Source organism: Perissodus microlepis, chromosome 6, assembly GCF_051167445.1.
Source record: "Perissodus microlepis isolate ML-2025 ecotype Zambia chromosome 6, ASM5116744v1, whole genome shotgun sequence".
Taxonomy (NCBI): Eukaryota; Metazoa; Chordata; class Actinopteri; order Cichliformes; family Cichlidae; genus Perissodus; species Perissodus microlepis.
The window spans coordinates 22889792-22914197 of record NC_140466.1 but is presented as its reverse complement, the minus strand read 5'-3'; the positions used below and the strand labels follow the sequence as shown (position 1 = coordinate 22914197).

Below are 24406 nucleotides of genomic sequence, written 5' to 3'. Positions count from 1 at the left end.
AACTACAAACATCCCTCCACAGAATAAATTTGTTAGCTAGAGCTAAGCTCCAGATTTATGTAATATCTTGCAGTAGTTTCAGTGTGAATGATGCCGTCTCCGTCTGATTCATTGTTATGAAAAAAAGAAAATAACCACTGGTATCCAGTTGTTGTTGATTTTTAATTCTTGACTCCATCACAACTCACTAACCATACAGCAAAACAAACCTCGGAAAATTGTGCTTGAAATTGAGCACATACTTTCTGGAGTGCTTGAGAATAGGACTCAGACTGTGATGGCCTGCATTAAAAACATGACAGATGTTTCTGTAGTGTGGATGGCCTTAATTACTGTTGATGTAACATTAAAGGCTCCGGTGCAGAGCTCTGTTTCTTTTGGGAAGACGGAAATTTCTGGTGGAAGGTAGACTTTCAAGACGGCAATAAACAAAGCACAGGGCACCGGCAACAGTGGAGCTAATAATAGTGGACCATTAGATTAAAATGCCAGGGCTGAGATCCATTTAGGTAGCCTCTGAAAGACGCTTAAGCAGCTGATATATGTTGAGGTTTTGCAGTATAACATCCCCATTTCCTTTCCAGCTCATTAAAATGCTCAAAACTAGTTGGAGTCCAGTTTGGTAGAGTTACATCCGCAAAATCAAAGCACAATCAAGCTAATGTGCCTGGGGGAAGACAAAACCTGGAGAATTAAACCATAAACACAACAATATTGATTACACTTTATAGACCATGACTGTGTCTAGTTCAGGCATTAAAAAAGAAAAGACCTGAAAGTCAAAGGACAGACTCGTAGGACTTTTCAAATCCCCTTTATTGAACATCTTCAAAGCATTTACTTCCATTTCCACCATCCACCACTGAAGATGATTGCAAAGTAAACACTGAGGGTTTTTTCTCTAGCCGCTCTGTTAGTTTACTTGATTCCACTGTTGCTCATTGTTTGAGCTTTGCACACTCCTTTACCAGCGACTTCAAACGCAGCTCCCTTGTAGGTTGCGACGCACTGGTCGTCAGTGCGCAGGTCTGGCTGAACCTGCTCCCACACCTTCTTCTTGGGGTTTAGCTCTTTATCAGGTTCACCTGCAATCAAAAGAAAATATTAGACTTCACCTTTTATTCTCTGCTCATGTGAAGGACATTCTCAAAGACTACGAGTTTATGTTTTTATTGTGATGTTCCATGTCTTTGCATTTGAATTTTAGGTATCCCTTATAACCAGATGGGTTAAAGCTGTTGCAAACTGTGACCTATCTAATCATTTCTAAACGTGATTGCTCATGTCAGCTTTAAAGGTTGATCCAAAACGGGAGAAAAATGTGTGAAGACCCACACTTTCTGTCAGAACCCATTATCCAGGAGCTTGTATCCAAGTAAGAACATGTTGGCCTCTGCACTGCTTAATGAGCACATATAAAGTATAAAACATGAATTTAGCTTGAGGAATGATGAAGACAAATCAGAATTGGCTTAAATCTGCAACCCTCTCTGATTGCACTGTCTACAGGAGTCCATGGAAAAAGGGCACTTGATTCCCACGTTCTGAGAACTCAGAAAACATTATGGGCTGAAATGGTATTTCCATTTTTTCAAGCCCCAGTCATATAGTCTGGCAAGAGAGCATGTAACACTCTGAAATCCTTGTGATCTCCAGAAATGCTAAATAAAGATGGATAAAGATCAAATCTTTTATTTTTCCATTCGTATGCATACACTGTGTCTGAGTACATCGAGAATCTTGTGCAGAGTGAGAGTGAGAATAAATATGAATAATAAATAATGAATAAAAGTGACTGAGTCTTAAGTTTGGTCATTATTAAAGCCAGAGAAAAAGAAGCGGTTATGCTGAGTGGCTTGTCAATCACAAGCCATTAGAAGTCAGAAGTTAGAAAGTTACCAAATAAATCTGTGGTTTAACAGTCGGAGCCACCCCTCTTTCATCACGTCTCAAAACATCAAGAAAGCTACAGCAAAAACGCTCAGCTTTAGGCCTTTAAATGGGACTTCACCAAGTTGCTGTGGTATAATCCATCTTTTATACTGTCTCCTATGTGGCATTACACACCAGCTGTTATTCAAAAGATGCCAGATTGGCCCTGAAGACGGCAACGATGACACGAAAACAAAACAAAACAAAGAACTTCATAATTGTTTTTTTCAAAAGCTATTATCATTCAGCTGACACTTTTACTGAAACATACAGAGGGTTCTGTTATTAAAGTAAGTCTACTTTTGCTAACACAAAATACAGGGTTTCTGTGGTTGCATATACAAATAATAAGCAAGCACATTTCTCTGAGATTATGAGGGTTCGTTTATGAATGTTGGAGACCTTGAAACCATGAAAGTGTGAGCAACTGACCAACAATACGTAATTTCATGATTTATCCAGCTAATCCTTATTTTATGTCTACCACATGAATTGTGAATGGTTTGACTTTATGTCATGTGCTATTAGAGCATCCGCTTTTTGAAAAAGGCCATTTGGTCTTGTAATTCAAAACATCTAAACCGAATTTCTCAGAATCAAAATATGAATCCAAGGGAAACAATTAGGTGAGGTTCTCATTTTATGATGCCCTTGTTTTTGATGTTGCTTGGCATTTGAGGAAGATTTATAGCCGGTACTGGCTGACTTCTGTCTGGTGTTGACTTTTTCCACTCTACACAACCATTTTGGGCTATGAGGACACAAATGTGTTTCATATCTCAGGGCAGCAATTTCTGTTGGTTTACAACCCAAGAGTGGCAACAATCAGTTTTTGATCAGAAGCGTGAAAGAGGTTTTGATGAGCCACTTGTGTACATTCTTAAGTTCAAGCAGAAGTACTGGGCCCCATTAGTTGGGGGAAATGTGAACAATTGCCAACCGTCTACCAACATCAGCAGTCGTTTGTCTTCAACTGAAACTCTGCTATAAGAGTTTTGATAGGAGGAAAATAAAGGACAGCTTTATTTTTCACCTTTGTTTCACTGTATTTTAAAAACTTCCCTGACTTTTTTAACAAAACGTTATTACAAAAAAAAAAAAAAAAAAATCAAATAAAAAAATCCCAATCCCATCTTTTCCCGTTCTCCACTCCTTTTGTTTTCTCATTAACCACATTTTAGAGGATGGTTAGAACAGGACTCTTTTAATGTAGCATCCATAAAAATGTTCTGGTTAAAAAGAGGACACGATGAATAAGAACGCTTTTCAAGTGGCACAGCTGAAAGCCTGTGCGGATGCATGTGGCCTTGCCTCAAGTGCAGCACTTGAGGCAAGAGTTATTATAGTTCTTTATATTTTCTTTTTTCTTAATTTTATTTATTTATTTTTTTAAAGTCTCAGATTTTTTAAAAATATTTCTTCTTTTCAATTTTGTGTAATTTTATTTCCAGAGAGTGTCTGCATGTTTCAGTTTAGTGTCAGTTAAAGAAGTTCAAAACAACACAAACCCGTTTGCACTTGTCAAGCAGACAAGTGAGTTGTGAATATGCACCAATATGCACCAATGACTTTGCGATTTTAAACTCACCAAAGATGAAAAACTAAAGATGTTTCCTGTATATACATTTCCTTTTTAAATTTTTTTGTCAGTACTCATTTGAGGTTCTGCCCCTCCCTTCAGGACGCCAGTTACAGCGCTAGAGAAAGACACCCATTCATGTTCACATCCCATGCATGTTGCAGTATTTAGTGTCTGTTACCTCTAAGGCTATGTTCACACTGCAGGCGAAAGCACATCAAATCCGACTTTTTTGACCGATCTGGATCACTTTCGTATGTGGTACTGAATCCGATACATATCTGATGTTTTAGCTGCTTGAACGGTCATGTCGCATTAAATCCGGCTTTTACGTCACTGACACAAGACAGACGCCAATTATCAGCGCCGGAGAAGCGCCCGAGAAGACATCGCGAAAGCTTCCTGGCCATCCCGTGTAGATGTTAGTGAAACTGTTTGGAAGACAACGTTGGAGAAACGCGAACATTTTATTGGTACTGTATAATCTGCAGATTCTGACAGAAATCTGCAACTATCCTTTGAAGCACCGCTCCTCTCTAAAACAGCAATAAGGATAATTATTAGGCCATTTGTAAATAACACAATAAAGCAAAATTGGGAAACGTAAAGTCCGAAACAAGTTTTCATATTAATTGCCATCAGTCAAACAATACTGTTTGCTCTGGGTCTAAACAGAGCGCGTTGTGTGTGACGTCTGCTTTTGCGCATGTGGCCGCTTTGAGCGTTCACACTGGAGCGCGTTTGCTGTCACATTTTATTTGTAGTGTGAACGAGCAGACAAAAAAAATCGGATTTGATCAAAAAATCGGAATTGAGCATCAAGACCTGCAGTGTGAACGTAACCTAATACCCTTTCTTGGACCATAGACTGAGGCTGATTATATCTCATTTCAAAAAAAGTGAACTCCCAATATTGTTATTGTGAACCCCTTCATCATATTCAGCTTTGCAAATGTATTTTGTGATGGCTTTTTTTTTTTTTGCCATTTCAGGTCATATATCCTGGAAAGTGTTTGGGAAACTTCAGAGGAAAGGAACCTGACTCCTACATGGTCTTGCTGATTAGTTAATAGATAGGAACTGGGGGTCGTGTGTTCTTTTCTCTAAACTCATTTATATCCTTTGGGCTTAACAAGGTAATTACATTTTCAACTGACAATAAAAAAGATCACGTTACGCTGCTAGCAGGGAGTGTTGATTAGCCTGTCGAAGCAGCAGTCACAGGCCATTTAGCCACCACCAAACAGAAACGAGGGGTCAGCTAATGAGAGCTTTCAGTGGGGTCTGAAAACAAATTGTGATTGGTGTCTTCATAGGAATGAATGCTCAAACAACCATGTTGTTTCTGGCAGTGAAAGGGTTCAGCGACACCCTTCAATTCCCAAACACAGAGTCATTTTGTGGATACGAGTCTGGGAAATTTTTTCAAACTAAAAGTCAGTGACTATCAGCGGTAGTCAGCGAGTGATCCCTAGTGCTTGCTTGTCTGGAAATAGTTTTAGGATAAAATCCTCAATTCTGATGGGTCGGCATATTCTTTTGTGCAGGTAAATTAAAGTGACGAGAGTAACCGTACCTGGAAAGCCCTGGAAAGTAACTCTGTCACCCGGCACTGCTCCGCTAGGAGGATCAAGAATTTCAACCTTATCCGGCGAGCTGGCGCACATGACCATAGCCTGGGACACTACTCCTCTCATCTTGGCTGGCTTCAGGTTGCACAGCAGGACTGCCATGCGGTTCTGCATCTGCATACAAAGAGAAAGAGGAAAAACAAATTATATCCAATTCCTTTGGTTAAAAAGAATTTGATTTGTTTGAGGACAGGACTGAGAATTTCATAATACATCAGAAACAATAATGCTAATTCCAATGCTCTAATTCGAAATGACTGCATCCAAGGCTTTATGGTCTCTTCGCCTCATTTCAATAACCAAAGGAAGCAAAAACCCAGGAGACCTCTGAGGTTTACCACGATTTAAAAGAAGACAGTTTCCCTAAAAGCTAAGAAGAAAAAAAAAATAAGGATTTTGATGAGATGATGCATCCCAGATCTAAGAAAATAAGGCCTTTTTCTAAAAAATGTAGGACACCTTTTAGTAAATTCAGTTCAACTTAATTTATCATAGCAGCAGTTGCCTCAATCCGCTTTACATTATAAGGTAAAGATCCTACAATAATAAGGTCTGCTATATCAATGTAAAAATAACTCATTGTGCTGTTGCATTTAGTTTTTTGATTCATGTCTCTGGAGTTTTAAAAAGCTGGAGAAAGTACAGAAATGTTATAAAACAGCATTTCCATAAAAGACTGGTCAATTGTAGCTGAGCTGAGAAGAGAATCCAGAGTGTGGAGAGCTAATCCGAGCAAATAAGGAGTCAAATCTGAAGCACAGAGGCTGAATCAAACAAAGTTTAGTACGTGAATGGCTGCAAACTGAGGTGGAGCAGTGTGGACGAGAGGCTGCAGGTCCAGTGAAGTGCACACAGAAACTTTCACTGTTGTACTTTTGCAATAATAAAAAAGAGATTTTAATACATTATTTTGCTGTAGCCAGCTGTGAGTTCAATTTAAAATGCAGCCGATGAGCCCGTCAGTCTGTTTCAGTGAGCGCTCCGTTTTTCAATACTTGTTTTTATTTTAGTGTAACTAACACCACACATTATGCAAAATTATTTTGAAAATTTTCCATCATGTTCTACTTCTAGAGTAATAAGGTATTTCGACATGTTGGGTTTTGTTGTTTGTCGTACCTTTGTTTATCTAATAAAATTCTAATAAACATTTTGCTTTAGGATCTGTAATGAAACAAATCTAAATAATTTGTAAGCAAATAAAACCCCTTAAACTTTAACGTAAATGCGTATTTTCTCTAATCTTATTTATAACAGGAAAACTTTTATCTTGTCTGAAGGAGTAATACTGTACCTGGTCCAGAGGTATGTGCTTGACCAGTCCGCTGACCACTGTTCTGGGGGCAGCCTCTCCCACATCAACCTGCTCCACATACAGACTGTCAGCGTCCGGGTGCTTCTCTGCAGTGATTATACGGCCGATACGCAGGTCCAGACGAGACACATCCACCTTGGCATCCTCTTGGCTGGGGGCAGCCTGTTTCTTCTCAGCTTTCTCTCCTGCAGAAATAAAAAATAAATAAATTCACGGTAAGAGTGTACAGGAACATGGTTTAATTTAAAACTGCACATTTCAGTGCCAAAAATGCTTTTAAAAGGAAAGTCAGTCAGTAGCTACTCATCATGTATTAAAAGAAACATCTGCTGAAGAAACACATCTGTCACAGTTTTCATGGTATTATAATAAATGTGAATAATATGACAGGAAATATTTATTTAAAAGCATTGAGAATATTTTCAGCCAACTGGTGACTTCCCATGGAATCTTGCAGAAAACAAACCATAGCTGAAACAATATCACCAGTGTATGTTTCCATTTCCATAGAAGGAAATGAAGTCAGACTCCACAAAGTGTGAACCATATAGATGAGGACAAAATTATTAGCCCCCCCAATGAAATAACATTTCTAAACATAGCAGTTTTCTTTACAAAGCATAAATAGTTTCTATTTGCACACAAAAACAGAATAATATTATTAAAAAAAACAAAAATGACCGGTGCCGATATTATTTACCCCGCTGAAAAAAAGACCCTTTTATTAAATAAATTAATAAATTAATAAATAAATAATAAAATAATAAAATTGTATTTATATAGCACCTTTCTAGACAGAAACACAAAGTGCTGCACATAAGATGACAAGTCACAAAAAGGTAAAACAGACAATATATTTAGCCATAAAATAACAAACTGCTGTGCAGCGATGAACTTTAACTTTGTGATACTTAAAAATCAAGTTAAAACTGAGGGTTATCCTCCAATAACATACAGTATAAAAGACTTCAAGGGTTCAAGCTGTCATCTGATGAAACATCAAGCCAAAAACAAAAGGAATCAGTTTAGGTTTATATAGAGAAAAAGGCATAGAAAAAACACCGCCTCCACACTGTGACGCAACGGTGGGAATATTATGCCGTGGTGACACTTCACATGTCTGGATCTGGGAATCTTGTCAAACTGGAAGGAATCACTAAGAAAGAAGGATATGTGAAGATTTTCAAAGAAAACCTTGAGCAGTCAGCAGCACAACTATGTCTGGGTTGTAATTGGTCTTCCAACACGACAACAACCCAAAACAAATGTGGTTCCTGGTGAAGAACTACCTCCAGAAGACCAAAGTGAATGGTATTAACAGGCCTGCACAAAGCCCTGGCTTGAATCTCATTGAAAAGCTGTGGGGTGAACTTAACATCAAGGTCCGTGCCAAAGGAACATCAAATCTGGAGGAGTTTAAGAGATTCGCCAAAGAAGAATGGGCTGGCATTGCTCAGGAGACGTGTGTGACACTAGTTTAAAACTACAACAGACAACTGTAGGCTGAAATCATTTTGTTTCTGTGTGCAAAGTAAAATAATGTAAGCATCCAAAATAAAACTAAGATGTTTGGAAAAGCTGTGTTGCAAATTCCTTTACTTCGGAAATAATTTTGGCGAGGGGATATTTTTCACATACTCGCAGGATTACAGAGGACATATTTTGACCTACTGACAATATCAATACCCAAGTTTGGTTTACGAAAAGTGCCACTGAATGCTACTCTCGAGAGGTCAAGCAGCTTTCCTTCACCGTGCTGTGATGAAATCATCTCAGTCTTCTATCATTCCTCAAAGGCCAAACTAGCTCTAAAGCATAGAAATTGCAACCTGCATTTAATTTTAATTCATCGCTTTTACACCATGTTATTGTTTCTCTACTGTGATGACAGGACAGTCATATAACATTACTTAAACTCCTCCGAAGCTGCACATGAGCTTATATAGTTTAGCTAGTGATAAGTGTCTGAATGAAGTAAAGACCAAGTCACCATTTTTATGAACAGTTCTGGATGTGAGAAAAGCCAGAAGCTCCAATGAATTTGTCAGTGTCTTTTTAAATAGTAACCAAGTGACTCTTGCCTGTGTGTATGCTGCAGCTCGCAATTAGGTCAAACAAGATTTCCTGAAACAAGAATAAATATTTGTTTTACTGCTAATTAATCCAGGTTTATGGCACGGATTTTCTTGTTTTGTACTGTAAACTTGTCATAAACGTAAAAGAGTTTAACTTCATAATAAAGTACACAAATGACGCACATCCATGAAACATTAACATTAAATTACGCTCAAATTAGATCCAATTAGCTGTGACATTGCACAAAGACGTCTTGTCATATATGTGGTTTACAAATTCCAAACAAATCAAACGTCATTGGATATTGTCCTGCGGAGCCTGAAATCTTGGATCCATTAACAGGCTGTGGCTATGAGGCAGCCATGGAACAGGTGGTAGAGTGGGTTGTCCACTAATGGGAGTGATCCCAGACCCAACTACGTAATAAAAGTCCTTTGACAAGTTGGTTTGCATCCAGTTGTACCTCACGTGTCAGTGTGTGCATGAACGGGCCAGTAAGGAACATACTGTAAAGTGCTTTGTGGAACCATTAAGGAATAAAAACAGACCACATGTGCAGATAATTCTCATTTTCACTTGATATTAGACATTTACATAGAGAAAGATGTTTGTTGGTTACCAGGTTTGCCTCGCGGCCACAAGGTCCTAGGTTCAAATCCCACCTGAGGCCTTTCTATGTGGTGTTTTTATGTTCTACCTGTGCTTGCGTGGGTTCTCGCCAGGTACTCCAGCTTCCTCCCACGGTCCAAAAACTTATGCATGGCGTAAGGTTAATTGGTGATTACAAATTGGCCATAGATTTGAATATGAGGGTGAACAATATGAGGGTCTTTAATATGATCAGTCTTTCTATGTTAGCCCTGGGATAGACTAGTGATCTGTGCAGGTGTACCTGGCTTTTCGCCCTATGACAGCTGGTATAGGTTCCAGCCCCTGAATTAGACATGTGAAAGAAAATGGATGGATGGGTGGAGGTGGGCTGCAAAGCAGCTTGCACATGTCCAGCAACTGCAGATGAGCTAAAGCAACTTAAATAGTTGAGCCAGCTTGACATCTGCTGATCTGCCAGGATTGCGGTTGAGCTTGGCTTCATGGTCTGCCTGAACTGTATGTCAACAAATGACCAAAATTAAACTGGATACAAGAAATAAATACCACCATGTGGAAGATCTGAAAAAGTTGAACAGCTTCTTTTATGATTTTAGAACATATGAAAACATCAGTGGATTCATAGGAACACCTCATCATGTAACGTGTTCTTTTTCCTTTTACCTTTTTTCTCAGGCTTCTTCTTTTTAGCCTCATCTTTAGCAGAGATGTCCTTGACGGCAGCAACAGATGGTGCTGAACCAGAAGGCAATGGACCAGAGGGTTTAGGAGGAGTGGGCTTTGAATTGCACTCGACAGTGGTGGCACTTGATGGCATGGGAACATCAAGCACTACAGAAAGAACAGATGCAAAATATTAGTAGAATGTACATGATTAATAATTGACTCATTTTTTCTGTGGCTGATCTGAACGCACTCCATGTTTCCCAAATCCGATGTGAATGAATGAACGAACACAAAGCTGCACTGGAACAAAACAGAGAATATTCAAATTTCACATACACAACTTCTTGGTTGACCCTTTTCATGCACAGAGCTGGTTGCATCAACATAATATGATGAAATGATATAGGGGGGTGCTTTATTTACACACCCAGTGGGAGGATTGCTCTCCTGATGCAAACTGTTTTGATGGGAAAATCACAGTGTCCAAGTTGATGGAAACAAGGAAAAGGAACCATAAAGCAGGGAACAATGTCCGACAATAACTCTGTAGGAACAAGTAACCCCTCATTTCAGGCGCCTGATGTTTGAATTCCTACAAAATCCAGTGTCTATGTCTGACAAACATCGGTCTGCAGGCACACCACCGTCACCATAATGCTTTTAATTACCTTAATTCTATGTTGGGACCTGAGATCAGGACCTTTCCGGTTTACCTTGGAATTACAGGCAACAACCTCTAAAACTCTTAACATTCCCATTAAGTTTCCTCTCGAGGTTTTTTCCACATTTAAACCAATTTTTCCTTTCTCTATCAAAATATTACATAAGATACAATCCCTGAGTGAAATACCAATACCAAGAAATGTGTGCGCGATTACCTGAAATGTAACCTTTCTAGACGCCTTGGTAATTATCTGCATATCATTCACATTTCATGATAAATTTTATCATGTGGTTAATCTGGTTTTCAGGCTGACATTTATTTTTCTGCAATATGCTGAGTTTCTCATTGAAATCCTTCTTCACATGAGCATTTTCAATCAATGCCAATGCCCAGTTTTCTAAAAAAACGATCTGGATCTTCATCAGGATTGAACACGTTCTTCCTTTGGTCATTCCTAACCTCTTCACCGAGCTTCATTAAAGTTAGCTTGGTAGATTTTGTGTAATCTCGTTGACAGAACAAAACAAACAGACAAAAGGCACTGAAAACATAACGCCGCTGCAGGCAGATATCCAAAGCGGAGGAATTTCTTTGACTTTCAATAACCTTTATATTTATCCACGTTTTGATTGAGCCATTTTGAGTCACCTTAAAGCCATCGACAAGAAACCTCAAAGCTAAACATCACAATCATATATACTGTGTGGAAAAACATTGTCTTGAGTTTATTGGAACACATTCTTTCGACTCTCCAAAACATATCCAGCTTTTTGAGCAAGGATAAATTACTTATTTCTTCCAGCCCTCTTTTATTTCTGCATCTTTTTTCTGGAAAGCATTAAATGGCCTCAGCTGTTTACCTCTCAATGTCAATATATGTCATAAGTGCAATGGCTGACACACATGTTATTCCCACAATATAACGGGGAATTTTTGAAGCAGTATCGCTGTTTTATACCCCCCCCCCCCCCCAAAAAAAAAAAGAAAGAAAAAGAGCTGGTTATAATAGGCTAAGGCGAGAATGCACAAGATGTTATCATTGATAGCACAAACCAAACAAACGCTCTAATGAGCAACAACTAACATCAAATGGTTCTCAGGCGGGTGCTCACAATTGCTTCAAAAACTAGATATAAAGGATAACAACATCAAGGTCTTTTTGAAGACAAACATTTAATCTGTGATGGAAGCCTTGCCGGGAACAAAAAGTCAACATACCTCCTCTTCTCTTTTCTTTCTCCAGCAGCTGCTTTTTAAGTTCCTCTATGTCGTTCTTTAATTTGGCATTTTCCACCATCAGTTTCTTCTCCTCTCTGACGCTGGCCTGGAAAACTGCAGTAAATTCTTGTTACTAGTCAGCACACAATTGAATGTAAAATCCCCACAAAATAAACATAGAGTTTCACAGTTTTGAGACTGTACATTTATGGCGACCTTATAAATAAATGCACCACCTATGAGTTAACAGAAGAGAAAAAATGTAAATGCTCATTCGACGTTTCTTGTAAACATCTGCTTTTCCCCCCAAAACGTTGTTTATTTCATGAGAATAACAAAGGAGAAATACAAAAAAGAAATGCAACATTTTATTATTTATTACAGGTTAATGGCACTGGAGTGGTATGTGCAGGGACTTTTTGCATGTAGCCAATCTAAACAAATTAGAAAATCAAACAAACTTCATTATAAACCAGTATGCAATAATTTACCACCCCAAATACTGGTATTAGCATTTAGGCATGGCAGTGCCCAATGTTTTTGTTTGCCCAGAACATCATTGTTGGAGAGGCTAAATGTGGAAATATATTTCCCTAAAAAGCTGAAACTATTTAAAAGCTTTTTTTATTTCTATTTTTTTATTGCAAGTACGTGTAATAAATAACGGAAAAACTGAATGTAAAACAACCATAAACATAAATCCCCACATACGTAAAGTAGCTGACAAATTTCTTTATACAAAAGTGTATGAGCGTATCTTACTGGCTTTCTCCTTCAGTAGCTGGACTTGCTGTTTGAGGTACTCAATGAGCTGATCGGCCTCAGCTGCCCGCTGCTCCAGCCTCAACAAAGGGTTGTGACTCATTTTGATCAATGAGCGGACTAAAAACCTAAAACAAAACCAAAACAACAAGCATACAGTCAAAAACACAAATGCAATATGAAGATTTCTGGTGAATACTGGGGGCAGCCAGCATCCTGAGATTGCTGTAATTCAAATATTATACATGTTAGCTCTGCAGGAAGTGATCAATAAACGGTTCTTATATTGCTCTTTTCTACTCTGAGCACTCAAAGGACTTTATAAAACTTGCCTTATTCACCCATTCACACCAATTCATACAAGCAATTTTTTCTGTGCTTTTTCTACCCAAGTGTTTTCACTTGGGTTCAGACTGCATGGACGCACTGCTGAGTAACTTAGGGTCAAGTACCTCAACCTTTTGGCTACTACACATTACTCCTTTATTTTTTAAGGGGTTGCTACAGCAGCTGGATCCGCAAATATGACGTGGGCCAGATTTTATGTCGGATGCCCTTCCTGAGTCAACCCTCCCTTTTATCCAGGCTTGGAACCAACTCTGTGAGTACACTAGCTTGTGACACCCCGAGGCTGGGTTTCTGCCTCCTTCTGGTCTAAAATCAGGGGTCTTTTGCATGTTAGGCAAATGTGTTAACCACTCCAACATTGACCCACTAACTTTTATAGTGTGAACAAAGTAAGAATACAGGTATATCACGGTGTACTCACAACACTGTGACTGAGCACATTTGACTCCTAAATTCCAGTTTGTTTGACAAGTGTAACTTGGCCCTGAGACGCATGTAGTGTCCTGCTAGCCATACCCATAAGGACAGGACAGCGTGCCACTACTTCCAAAAACTGCTTTAATTAGGCTGCAAAATGTCATAAAATAATGGATCTCATTGCGTTGTGCAAGTGCAATTCTCAAAAGCATAAATGTATGAAAGAGGGAAGAGTTTGCACACCTATAGTTTGTTTACTCTGCTCTCAATCAGTTGATATATTTGTAAACTTAACTGTTTTAAGTGCCTTGGTTTCTTTTCACACAGGATAAACTGCAAGTAAACTCAAAGAAAACCAATTTTCCTGCATTTCTACAAACCACATAAGAATGTTCAGCCTACTTATTGACAACACTGGGACAGGGCAAAAAACTTTAATTGTATAGCACTTTTCAAAACAAATAAGCGGTTTATGGTACTTTGCTGCATCTCCCAATGGTTAATGGACTGATTCTTTCATAGCACCCACACTCCAAGTGCTTTACACGACATGTCTCATTTACCCATTCAGGAACACATTCACACACATTTAAACGCCAGTGAATGCACCGTGCAAGAAAACTCTGGGCAAACTGGAGCAGCCAGAGATTGAACCATCAACCTTGCAATAAGTAAATGACCTGCTCCAACTCCTGAGTCACAGCCACCCCAAATGCAAAGCATACATGGCTATGGAAAGCCGTTTCGCTCAAGTCTGTAACATACACCTGGTAGTTGGTTTGCCTTAAGGTTGAATCACAATCTCATCATAAATGAACCACTCTGGAGTTTGTTTGGAACTGAGCTAAGACCACTTCGCCCAAAAAGTCTGGGGATATTGCTTTGGTCCGATTGCAAATATAGAGTGCACCTTAGAAAAAATGAACTGCACAAAGGAGAAAAACAAACCAGAGCTCAATTTAAAGGTACTGAACAGGATGAGTATGAAAACAAACAAAGATAAACTGAAGTGCAATCAGGCACAGATTAATGGCAAATATAGCACAAGCCAGTATTGGAGTGGTACAAGGGGACATTGATGCTTAGGCAGGGAGCAAATCAAAAGTGTCTAGTGTGAGTACACCCTTAAAGTAGTAGTAGTACCATGCTAAACATCAACAAAGACCTGCTTGAATTACTGGTTTGCTTTCCAGTACAACTTTACCGCAAACTACAGCTTCCAAAATGACCACAGAGTTAAGTCAACAGGTCTCAGACAGTCTCAACAAAAACAGAACATTGCAATTTCAAAGGTGGTTTGTGCCGCAGATCTTCTGCGTAGGACAAAAGGGCACTCCATTGTACTTTCTGTGTAATGTATCATAATATAATGCTGTGGCAGAGTTAGAACATGTTTATTAATAATTATAAATAATGCATAAATCTTATATAATGTGCTGATTGCCTGATAGCAATATGTCAAAAAGAACAATCACTTTCACATGTTTTCTATAAAGTACAGCGTCAGTGAGTATAAACCAAGTCCTAATGTGATTTTGATGGGCTTTCTACTCTGTTGTCTAGAGTGACAGTCTTTGAGCTCTATCCACAAGGTATGCTGACCGAGAGAGAGGAACAAGTAATAAATACTTGACACGTTCCAAGCCAGACTGGATAAAATGATACTAAGCTTGTTTATCCTAATGTTCCTTTATAATGTTGCGCTTGGCAAATTACTTCCTGAAGAAAGAGGAAAAGAAGGATTTTTACAAGGCTGAGGCATGAAGAAGAAAACGTCTTACACATATTACAGGGAGGCACTGGAAAACAACAGCTGGCCCAGGATGAAAACAAAATGTTGGGGGATGAGGAAATTAGAAACACTAAAAAGCTGGAGTTGATAAAATCAAGGATCAAAGCATTGTTTTTTTGAGAAACTGAATTGATTTAAACAGGACCAGTGGTAGAGTAATAACAAGAGCCACAAAACGGCAGATCTCATTTGGATAACCTCTGAAAATGTATCCTGAGGCCGAGGTACCGCATGCAGCATCAAGCCGCTGGAGCGACGGATATTACACTGAAATGCGTTATTGATTTAGAAAAAAAAAACAAAAAAGAAAAAGAGTGAAGTGAGCTATTACCTGAAACGCAGTCTCACTTATCCACCTGACCTAATTACAAAAGCTTCAATTCTCCTTCTGTTTCGCAAATGCATGTATTTAACAAGTTACAAGCACTTCCAGCTATGTGCACTTGTATCTTATTAAAGATGCACATATTGCTTGTACACCCACTCTTAAATGAAAATATCAAAGCTATTACTGCACAGACACAGGCAGCACAGGTGGTTTGAATCACATATGTAAATCTGTCATTTAACCACCATTTTTCTGTGGTATGGTGTTGGTGTGTGGGCACACCAGTCTGGATACAAACGTTTCCTCTTTTCATGGTTCATTCCCACAGTTGAAATTGACTGTGGGAGGATATTTCCTTACCTGTCTGCCAACCTGAACATTGTGATTAAAAGAAGAGTGCAGTGTGGCAGCACCATCTGAAGGAACTGGAAGGCCCTACAGATTTTAGATTAAAAGACACCATGAAGATATAAAACTCTTTAGCACCAGATGCAGCTACTGGTTATGAAGACAAATGCAATCATCTTCCTCATATTTGCCCTAAATAGTGATTTCTATGTATTTTTTTTAACACAAAAAATCTCGGCAATAATTGTATTGTGAGAAAGTTTGAAATGAATTTTGCCCAGAAGAGATCAACTGAAAGCATGGCAATACAGAAATACTAAGGCTTTCCACTATTATCAATGCTTCAATCATTGTATATTATATCAGATTAGGGCTGCACAATTAATTGTTAGAAAATCACGATCTCAATTCATACTTATGTGCGATCTCATTTCCAAGTGACAACGATTTAAAAAAAGAAAAAGATGACGATTGTACTGCATTTTGATCTGGGACATAAGCTGCATGAAAATAAGTGCTCACTCTTCCTGCTCAACAAATGACAAAGGCGGAGCCTTATACCACCTGATACAGAAGTCAGCTGGCAGGGAAAAAACAATGGAGAGCACCTGAGAGATGAGGAAGCTGTAAAGGCCAAGAAAGTGACTGGAGAAAATCTGTCCCGGTCAACCACCCAAACATCAATAACGGGAACCTTATACAGCGCTTCCCTATACCCGTCGAACTCCCGCAGGCACAAAGAAATTACGGAGGCTATCACTTATTACCTGACCAAAGATATGGCTCCCATCAACACTGTTCAAAACGAGGGATTTAGGAAAATGATCAACACCCTAGACAAACACTACACAGTGCCGTCCCGCAACTATTTTAAAAATGTTGCACTACCTGCTCTATACACGCAGTGTCGAGCAAAGGTGGAGACGGAATTACAAGCAGTACAACATTTTGCGGCAACGACAAAATGTGAGACATTTATTGTTTTTATGTTCAGTCTCAACTGTTACGAAGTTGATGTGCAGTTAATAAGTGCAATAAATATTTATATTGGAAAAGAAAATCGTGAGAGAATCGTGATCTCAATTCTAAGCAAAAAAATTGTGATTCTCATTTTATGCAAAATCCTGCAGCCCTATATCAGATTATGCATTTTCAAATATAAATTTTTGTCAAAAGCTTTACATCTGATGAGATAATCAAAAAAGACTGACTGATTAACTGATTACATAAAGAAAATTAAAATTCTGTGTATTCTCTCACACTATTGGTTTTTAATCAATGCAGATCCACTGGTCCCCATTTACTAACAATGGGTACTCAAAAATCTGTACATAAATCATTGGTACGAGTGTTTATGTTAATTTCATCATTCCCCTGCGTATGTGATATGAATCTATTTGGGTACAACATCAATCAGACAATACGTGTACTATGTTTACTTTCTTGGTATTATGCCAAATATGATATTGTGTTCTTGTAGTGTGCTAGTCTTTTTTTATATCATATTTGATGCCCAAACTTTTTCTCACTTAAGCCACACTGAGTGCTGCAATATTCAGAAGCTCCATTATTTCAGCCTGAGTTTCTTAAATCTGACTTTCTCCTGCCTTATAGGTGCAGGTTTCTATCTTGCAATATCATGACCAGTTTCTCCACTATACCTGGAGGTAAACAACTTTCCTTATATAGAGTAATTGAGGTGTGGCAGTATGCAGATCATATGCAGATTGCACAAACCTGTCAGTTTAGAATGAATCTCATTTACTAAAATATGCACAAATTTGATGATTTATTCCAGAACAGCATTTTCTTTTACATTGGATGATTTTATGAAAATGTCCCTTTAAAATAAATATCTGAGACAGTGGGTGATGTTGAGTTGTCATTACATTATTATTATTATTATAAAGGACATGATTAGAAAAATATACGCTCATTTCCCTTCCTGACTAAACCCTTTCCAATTATCTGGGCTTGGGACTGGCACTAGGAGTACACTACGTGGCTTTTATTTTGGCATGGCTAAGATATGATGTCCACAGTAATGTAAATTCTCCACGCACTGCAGCTGGAAGGGCAGAGCAAACCGATGTGGACATTTGTCTTCTCACAGACCATTGCTCTAAGCAGTGGAAATAAAAAAAATAATAATAAATTTACGAGTTGCTGTTTATGTGTGGAAACGGTTAAAGTTATCTTGAAAAAGAAGTATGCCATACCAATCTAGGCTGGCAGAAGTAACACAAAAGCGCTCCAACTTTAAGCTACTTTAAGCGAATTTTTTAAAACTCTAACTTAGAAACCAGAGTCACCCAAAACTGCTCTTCTGACATTGCAAATGCCCTAACACTACATTTCTCTATGCATCAGTGCATCACAAGTTGGAGCAACATTCGCAGAAAAGTTTAAAGATAAACTTTTGCACCACTAGAAACATTCTGGCACAGAACTGCTTCTCTGGACACTGACAATCACATTGTTAGAAAAGATATAATGGAGCTCGTCTATATACTGTGAGTGCATCATGTTCCCTGGTGTCATCTGATTAGGCTGTATTTCCACCATGGATGTATTAAGTTGAACAGGCCTGAGCGATAAAAGGATAAAAATAGAAAATTGTGAAATAACTTTTCTCAATAGCAATATGGGACATGGTCAATAAATAGTCAACAGAACTCATTCTATAATTTGACAGACAACACAAAAAGCCAATGCCAGTGAGAACAGCAATCGTGTGGCTGGAATAGAGTTAGAGCGATGTCATATTAGGAGAAGCTCCTCGCAGCAGCACATGTACTAATGTTTAGGCTACTGGAGTCGTGCACACCAGCATGTTAGGAGTGTGAAAAAGAAATTATGGTCCAGCAGTGTTACTACGTTGGCAGTCCGTATGCAGCTACGGGCTGTCCATTTACCTGCAGAGAGCATCTGTTGTCAAATGGTGCAGTGTCAAAAATATGTGGTACAACTAGTCTATAGCCTACTCTTGTTCGTGTTGTTGGTCCTTGAGCCAGAGCTGAAGACAAACAGAGTGTTAAAGACAATGAAAAGTGTCCACTCCAGCCACTGTCTTTAGTTTTCGTGCTGTCTTAGACAGTGTCACTCCCTCGCCTGTTCCTGCAGACTTGTCAACCACTCAGCATTCAATTGACGGCACTGGAGCACATTTGCATTGGTTGAAAGCCCTTCTCTACTGGCTTTCCATAGGAAAATATGTAGACAAACGGACATAATCGCAGCACCATAAATTAAGCATGAGGGAGATAACGTTAAGGAAAACTCGAGTGACAACCCAATGGACACAGCCAGCCAAAGTTTGTTAAATTTTACATATTTACACATTAATATACAACTGATATGAAAAAAATGATAGTTATAAGATATTTTTCTGTATCATACAGGCCTAAATGAGAACTGGATACCAGAGACAACACAGTTCACGGTTCTTAAACTTGAATAAAAGTTGCTCAGTGATCCAAAAAGGCATCCAAGCTTCCTCCATGAGGTACCCAGATGTTCTACACATTTCTGCAATTTTGGCTCATAGAGCATGCGCGTTGGGGTCCCACTGAGCTGAGCACGTAACAAAGATTTCTGCCAGCTTAATTCCCAGTGGCTAGACCCAGAGACAAATGAATATGAATAATAACAGAAAACATATGGGGGTTCTAGACTTTCCAATTCTTAATTGACTAAATGGCTTAAATTCTGGGGAAAATGTGTCTTTGGGTCAGCGTACATCAGGTGATAAATGTATTTGTTGTAATACCCCGGTTTCATGACTACAACAATGTATTAAATTTGCCCTCAAGAGCATTCACAGATGCACATTTTAAGCCTTTCACATACAAAAAAGTATGCATGAAAGTATGAGAACAATGACAGTTATCCTGCAGCAGTTGTCTAAGCATGGGTATGATAAAGGCCAGCAAACTGTGATAGGCTAAGAGTAAATTTAGCTTACATTAATATTCAAGAATTACAAAACTAATCAAAATCAAGACCATAACATTGTAACATGATCATAAACTAATCCTGTATTGCTTTGGTTTTGTTACTATTAATATGCTACAGAAAATAACGATGTAATACAAGCAATGATCTGAATTTCAAAAGTCCCTTATATCTCAAATGTCCCATACATTTAAGGGTTTAATATGATAACTCAAAAATTATTTTTCTTATTGTGAAGATTTTTTTAATCCCACTGTTTGTATGTATGTGTGTGTATACATATACATATATATATATATATACACACACACACACACACACACACACACACACGTATGTACGTATGTATGTATGTATATGTGTGTATGTGTGTGTGTGTGTATATATGTATATATATATATATATATATATATATATATATAAAAATATAAAGTTAAATTCACTCTACAGATTTAAGAAAAAGGTTAAATGAATAATGAAAATAAAACCATGGCTGCTGTGTTAGAACAGTAAAGTTCACCAGCATCACAACAAAATGAAAATGTTAAAACACTTTGGTGTGTTTATTCCTATATTTGGATTAACTGTGTATTCGTGACAGCTCACTATTGTGCGCTTAACATGAGCTAACGTTGCATCAGTTAGAGGTAAGCTACAATATTAGCCGGTTCAGCTCCAGTTTTCTCGACAAACTTGGGAATAAACTCCACTTTAGGCTAGCTCTCGTGTAGTTAAGCTACTTAGAATAAGCGCGGGTTAGACATCGTTGACAATAAAAATACAACAATGGTGGGTTGAAACAGAAAATATAGCACAGAGCCTTTTTAAACTTACATGAACTCTGAGCGGCAGCAAACCCAGCACGTTTTCAACTGGGGAGCTTGACAGCTGCTATCACTCCTTGCTAACGGAGATAGCAAACAGGCAGCCGCAGATTCGCCAGTTCAGGCCCCACTGTGTAGATCGCAGCAGCATACGGATAGGAAGCAGGTGCAGTTAGCCGTTTGCTTTCGCTAGCCATATGTTCTATGGCTCGGACCTTAGGGAAGCCTTAAAGTTGTCTCGGCAATTGCCTGTGTATAATTAACAGATTAAAAAAAATAAATAGACCACAAACAGGAAAAGTACATATAAAACTACTCTTCAGTGACTTCTCTGTCTTTTTTTTTCCATTGATGACATTTTAACACCGTTGTCTCGCTCGTGTTTGTATTTTCTGTGCACCCCCCCCCTCGTCGCACGAAATAAGCGTCGTCGATCACGTTCGCTCAGCTGTTTTCATCTCGTCGCAGAAACAGGAAAAATAATTCATTTCAATAATAATTTCAGGTTACTTGTTTACATGGTTATGCAGCTTCGTCTTTAGAGAGGACGGATTTTTTTGAGGTAATGCATACTAAACGACGGCTCCACATCTGACACGACAGCTATTTTCATAACTTCATACATTCAGTAGCATCGTTGCCCTCTCGCACTCTGTCTTTTGCTTCCGAAACGATATTTCTGTTAACTAACTGGTGTAAGTGTGTTGTAATAACAAAGTCAGTGTTAACCCTTTTGCTCCAATCATGGGCTTTACCTCAGTTTTGTGTTGAATTACATTAAGGGTGAAGTTGGATAATATACCACACCACCGTATTGATTAATGTTTCTTTCATTCATGTTTTACGCATATTTTCCCCTTGCTGTTTCCCTTTATCTGTTTTTCAAGCCAGTGTCACAATGCGCTCCCTTAAAGACGCCCAGCTAGGAGCCTTTACCTTCTTTGCCTCAGCTCTTCCACATGATGTCTGTGGAAGCAATGGACTCCCTCTGACTCCCAACTCCATCAAAATCCTGGGACGTTTCCAGATTCTCAAAACCATCACTCACCCCAGACTCTGCCAGTATGTGGACATTTCCAGAGGGAAGCACGGTATGGCTTTCTGTCTTGTCTCTTGTAGTGCTAAAATAAAAATGTGTAACCTGTCATCACATTTCATATTAAGCACTTAAACAACTTATCTAAATTGAAGCTATTAATTTGGGCTTTCAGTACAGAACTTACCAAAGTGGTGACACATAACATGTTTAATGGCACGCTTTTGTTGGATACATGTTTGCTATGATTTATGGATTTTGGGAATACCTATAAAGCACATGACTCTGCTGTAAGCAAAGGGGTTCAAAGTGTGCCAAGGAAATATCACCCACACCACCACCAATACACCCGCCAGGCAGAACTGTTGATACAAGGCAGGATGGATCCATGCTTTCATGTTGTTTATGTCAGATTTTGAGCCTGCCATCTGAAGGTTGAGACTCATCAGATCAGGCAGCGTTTTTCCAGTTTTGCTTATCCTGTGCAAACTGTAGCCTGTTTCCTGTTCTTTGCTGACAGGAATAGCACCTGGTGTTTTCTGCTGCTGTAAGCCCATCTGCTTCAAGGTTCCACATGTTGCATATTCAGCGATGCTCCAAGTTGTTATTAGAGTTTTCTTCTCTGACTTCTGACATCAACAAAGAATTTTCAGAGAATTGCCACTCACTCAAACCAGCCCATCTGGCACCAACAACCATTGTCATGTTCAAAGTCACTGAGGTCACCTTTCTACTAGGGGTGGGTTTTAATAATCGATTCATCGATTAAAATAGATTCTGGCTTGGATAACGTGATATCGATTCATTAAAATCCTGAATCGATTTTTTTATATAAATGTATTTTGCCCCAAATTCCAGAATTTCAGGTGAAACGTCACAAAATTTTGACAACCACCAAACATTTAAAACAGTAAATGACAGCAGGTACAGGGCTTCTGCACAAAGACGTAAACACAAAGCGCGGACCCGCGGATCAGACTCAGTGAGATGTCGCCTTTCTCACCCGACGGCACGTACACGGTCGGGGCTGAAAGCCGACAGCTCGCTGATTCTGATGTTTCGGCGGGTCCGCGCTTTGTGTTTACGCCCTTTTTGCGCTGATTCTAAAGCTGTTAGTTTGATCTCTCTCCAAACAATATTGACCGAACCAGCAGCAAAAGAAGATCCAAACTACGCTTCACATAAACATCGTCAAGGACTCCCTCTTACTTTTGCTGTTTTGCTGCCACCACAATAAAATCACACTTCATGCACAGCTCTCTCTCTTTTTCTGATGGTACTTCAGGAACAGTTTCCCGTCTATCCCCGAAATCTGTTTTCTGCATTATTCGCTTGCTTGTTACGCACAAGACTACCGTTATTTACAGCGCTGTCGGACGATGTTTTTTTTTCCTTTTACTTACTTCCGAAAAGAAAACCTAATTTCTGCCGTTCAATAGGCTTCTGAACAAATTTAAACTTTTTAAAATTATACAAAATGCAAAACACTTAGCCGTGTCTCTAATAAAACCGCTGTAACTTCAGAGGTAATGTTCATATGTTGATTAATGGTTTTCTTTCGTTTGTGATCTACTGCAGAATATTTTTATAAAATCCCAGGCCAGGAAAATCACCTTCACGTTTTTCTGTGTTTTATCTTCAGCTACTTTGACACAAAGGCATCTGCTGTGATGCTCACACCTTTGATAAAGTCTGGAAAGTGTCAGCTTCCTTTTTATAGATACAAAAATATGTAAATGTACTGATCTGAATTATAATATTTCTGACTGTCTGAGGCAAAATTTCCCAGATTCAAATAGAATTGAATCGAATCGAATCGATTCAGGACCTTGTGAATCGGAATAGAATCGATTCTAGAAATCAGTGATGATACCCAGCCCTACTTTCTACCCCATTCTGACGCTCAGTTTGAACTTCAGTAGATTGGCTTGACCACGTCTACATGCTTAAATGTGTTGATTTGCTGCTATGTGATTTTTCTAATTAGGTGTACCTAACAAAGTGGCCACTGAATGTATATCTATGTATTTACAAGTGGGAAACATGACATGTACTACATAGTATGTCATTAAGGAGTCCTTCAAACACCATCCTTACATAATGGTTGTGAACATTTGGAAAATACTAATCCAGAAGTTTTTTGTTTTTCTTTCTGAAATTTGCTTTTCCGACAGCAAAAGTCTTGAATGTATTTGTATCTCAACCTTTTATCCTTCTTGCTAGATTTCCAATTAGTCCAGGTGTATTATCAATAGTGGCCCTATTGCTGGTTTTAATAATCATTATCTTTTTTTTTCTTGCTCTTCAGAACGGCTGATCGTTGTTGCTGAACACTATGAGAACTGTTTAAGCATTTTCCAAAAACCAGAAAACGCACCCAGGTAAAACAACCAAAATTGACCAGACAGCAATACATAAAAAATGTGACATGTGAATGATTCATTGTTATTTTACCTTTCTTTACTTTCACTTTTGAACAGTTCCCTTTAAACCTTATTGTTCATAAGGTTTTTTATGTGATGTAGACTTTTCAGCGCATTAACAATAAAAAAGGTTTCTGTTTGTGCTAGTGCAGAAAAGGTGCTGCAAATAGCCTATGAGGTTCTTGAAGGCCTGGAGTTTATGAACAAAAATGGTTTGGTGCACCGAGCCCTCGGCCCAAACAATGTGCTCATGGACTGCAAGGTACCGTTTCTATCAAAGTCATCAGGTTTATGCTAGCCTGAGTTACTGTCTAGTTTTAAAGAAATTGAAAAAAAAGGTCTTGCACTCTAATGTCGAGCTTGTCTTTGCAGGGGAACGTCAAGCTGGCAAAGTTCGGCCTTTATCACATGACTGATCACGGGGCAGATGTGGATTTTCCCATTGGGTATGTCCTTTTCTTCTCTTTTTTTCCTTCAGTTAGCT

General features: G+C 38.7%; 2 protein-coding genes across 3 annotated transcripts in view; one reads left to right on the top strand and one right to left on the bottom strand.

Moving 5' to 3' along the window:
• Positions 1-798: 798 nt before the first annotated feature.
• aimp1a (aminoacyl tRNA synthetase complex interacting multifunctional protein 1a) lies at positions 799-20605 on the bottom strand. Its single transcript, XM_084931526.1, has 7 exons — positions 20474-20605; positions 12453-12580; positions 11691-11804; positions 9806-9973; positions 6437-6642; positions 5088-5256; positions 799-1085 (listed from the first exon to the last, which is right to left on the bottom strand). Coding segments are annotated over exons 1-7 (954 nt in total). The 5' UTR covers positions 20476-20605; the 3' UTR covers positions 799-918.
• Positions 20606-20878: 273 nt separating this feature from the next.
• Positions 20879-24406, top strand: part of tbck (TBC1 domain containing kinase) — a 51734-nt gene continuing 48206 nt past the window's right edge. Inside the window, exons 1-5 of one of the 2 annotated variants that reach the window (XM_084931524.1) lie at positions 20879-21025; positions 21355-21554; positions 23808-23880; positions 24070-24184; positions 24295-24368. In XM_084931524.1, the coding sequence (XP_084787650.1) occupies positions 21362-21554; positions 23808-23880; positions 24070-24184; positions 24295-24368 (455 nt within the window). In that variant the 5' untranslated portion in view covers positions 20879-21025; positions 21355-21361. Of the gene's footprint in view, positions 21026-21350; positions 21555-23807; positions 23881-24069; positions 24185-24294; positions 24369-24406 lie in introns of both variants that reach the window. The other variant, XM_084931523.1, reaches the window with a different exon arrangement.

What these genes read in the sequence shown, in the direction of transcription:
- aimp1a (XM_084931526.1), bottom strand. An exon ending in GAAGAAGCCTGAGAAAAAAG is followed by an intron (nt 6,643 to 9,805) that starts GTAAAAGGAAAA and finishes TTATTTCTGCAG; the next exon opens with GAGAGAAAGCTGAGAAGAAA. An exon ending in TACTTTCCAGGGCTTTCCAG is followed by an intron (nt 1,086 to 5,087) that starts GTACGGTTACTC and finishes TTTTGATTGCAG; the next exon opens with GTGAACCTGATAAAGAGCTA.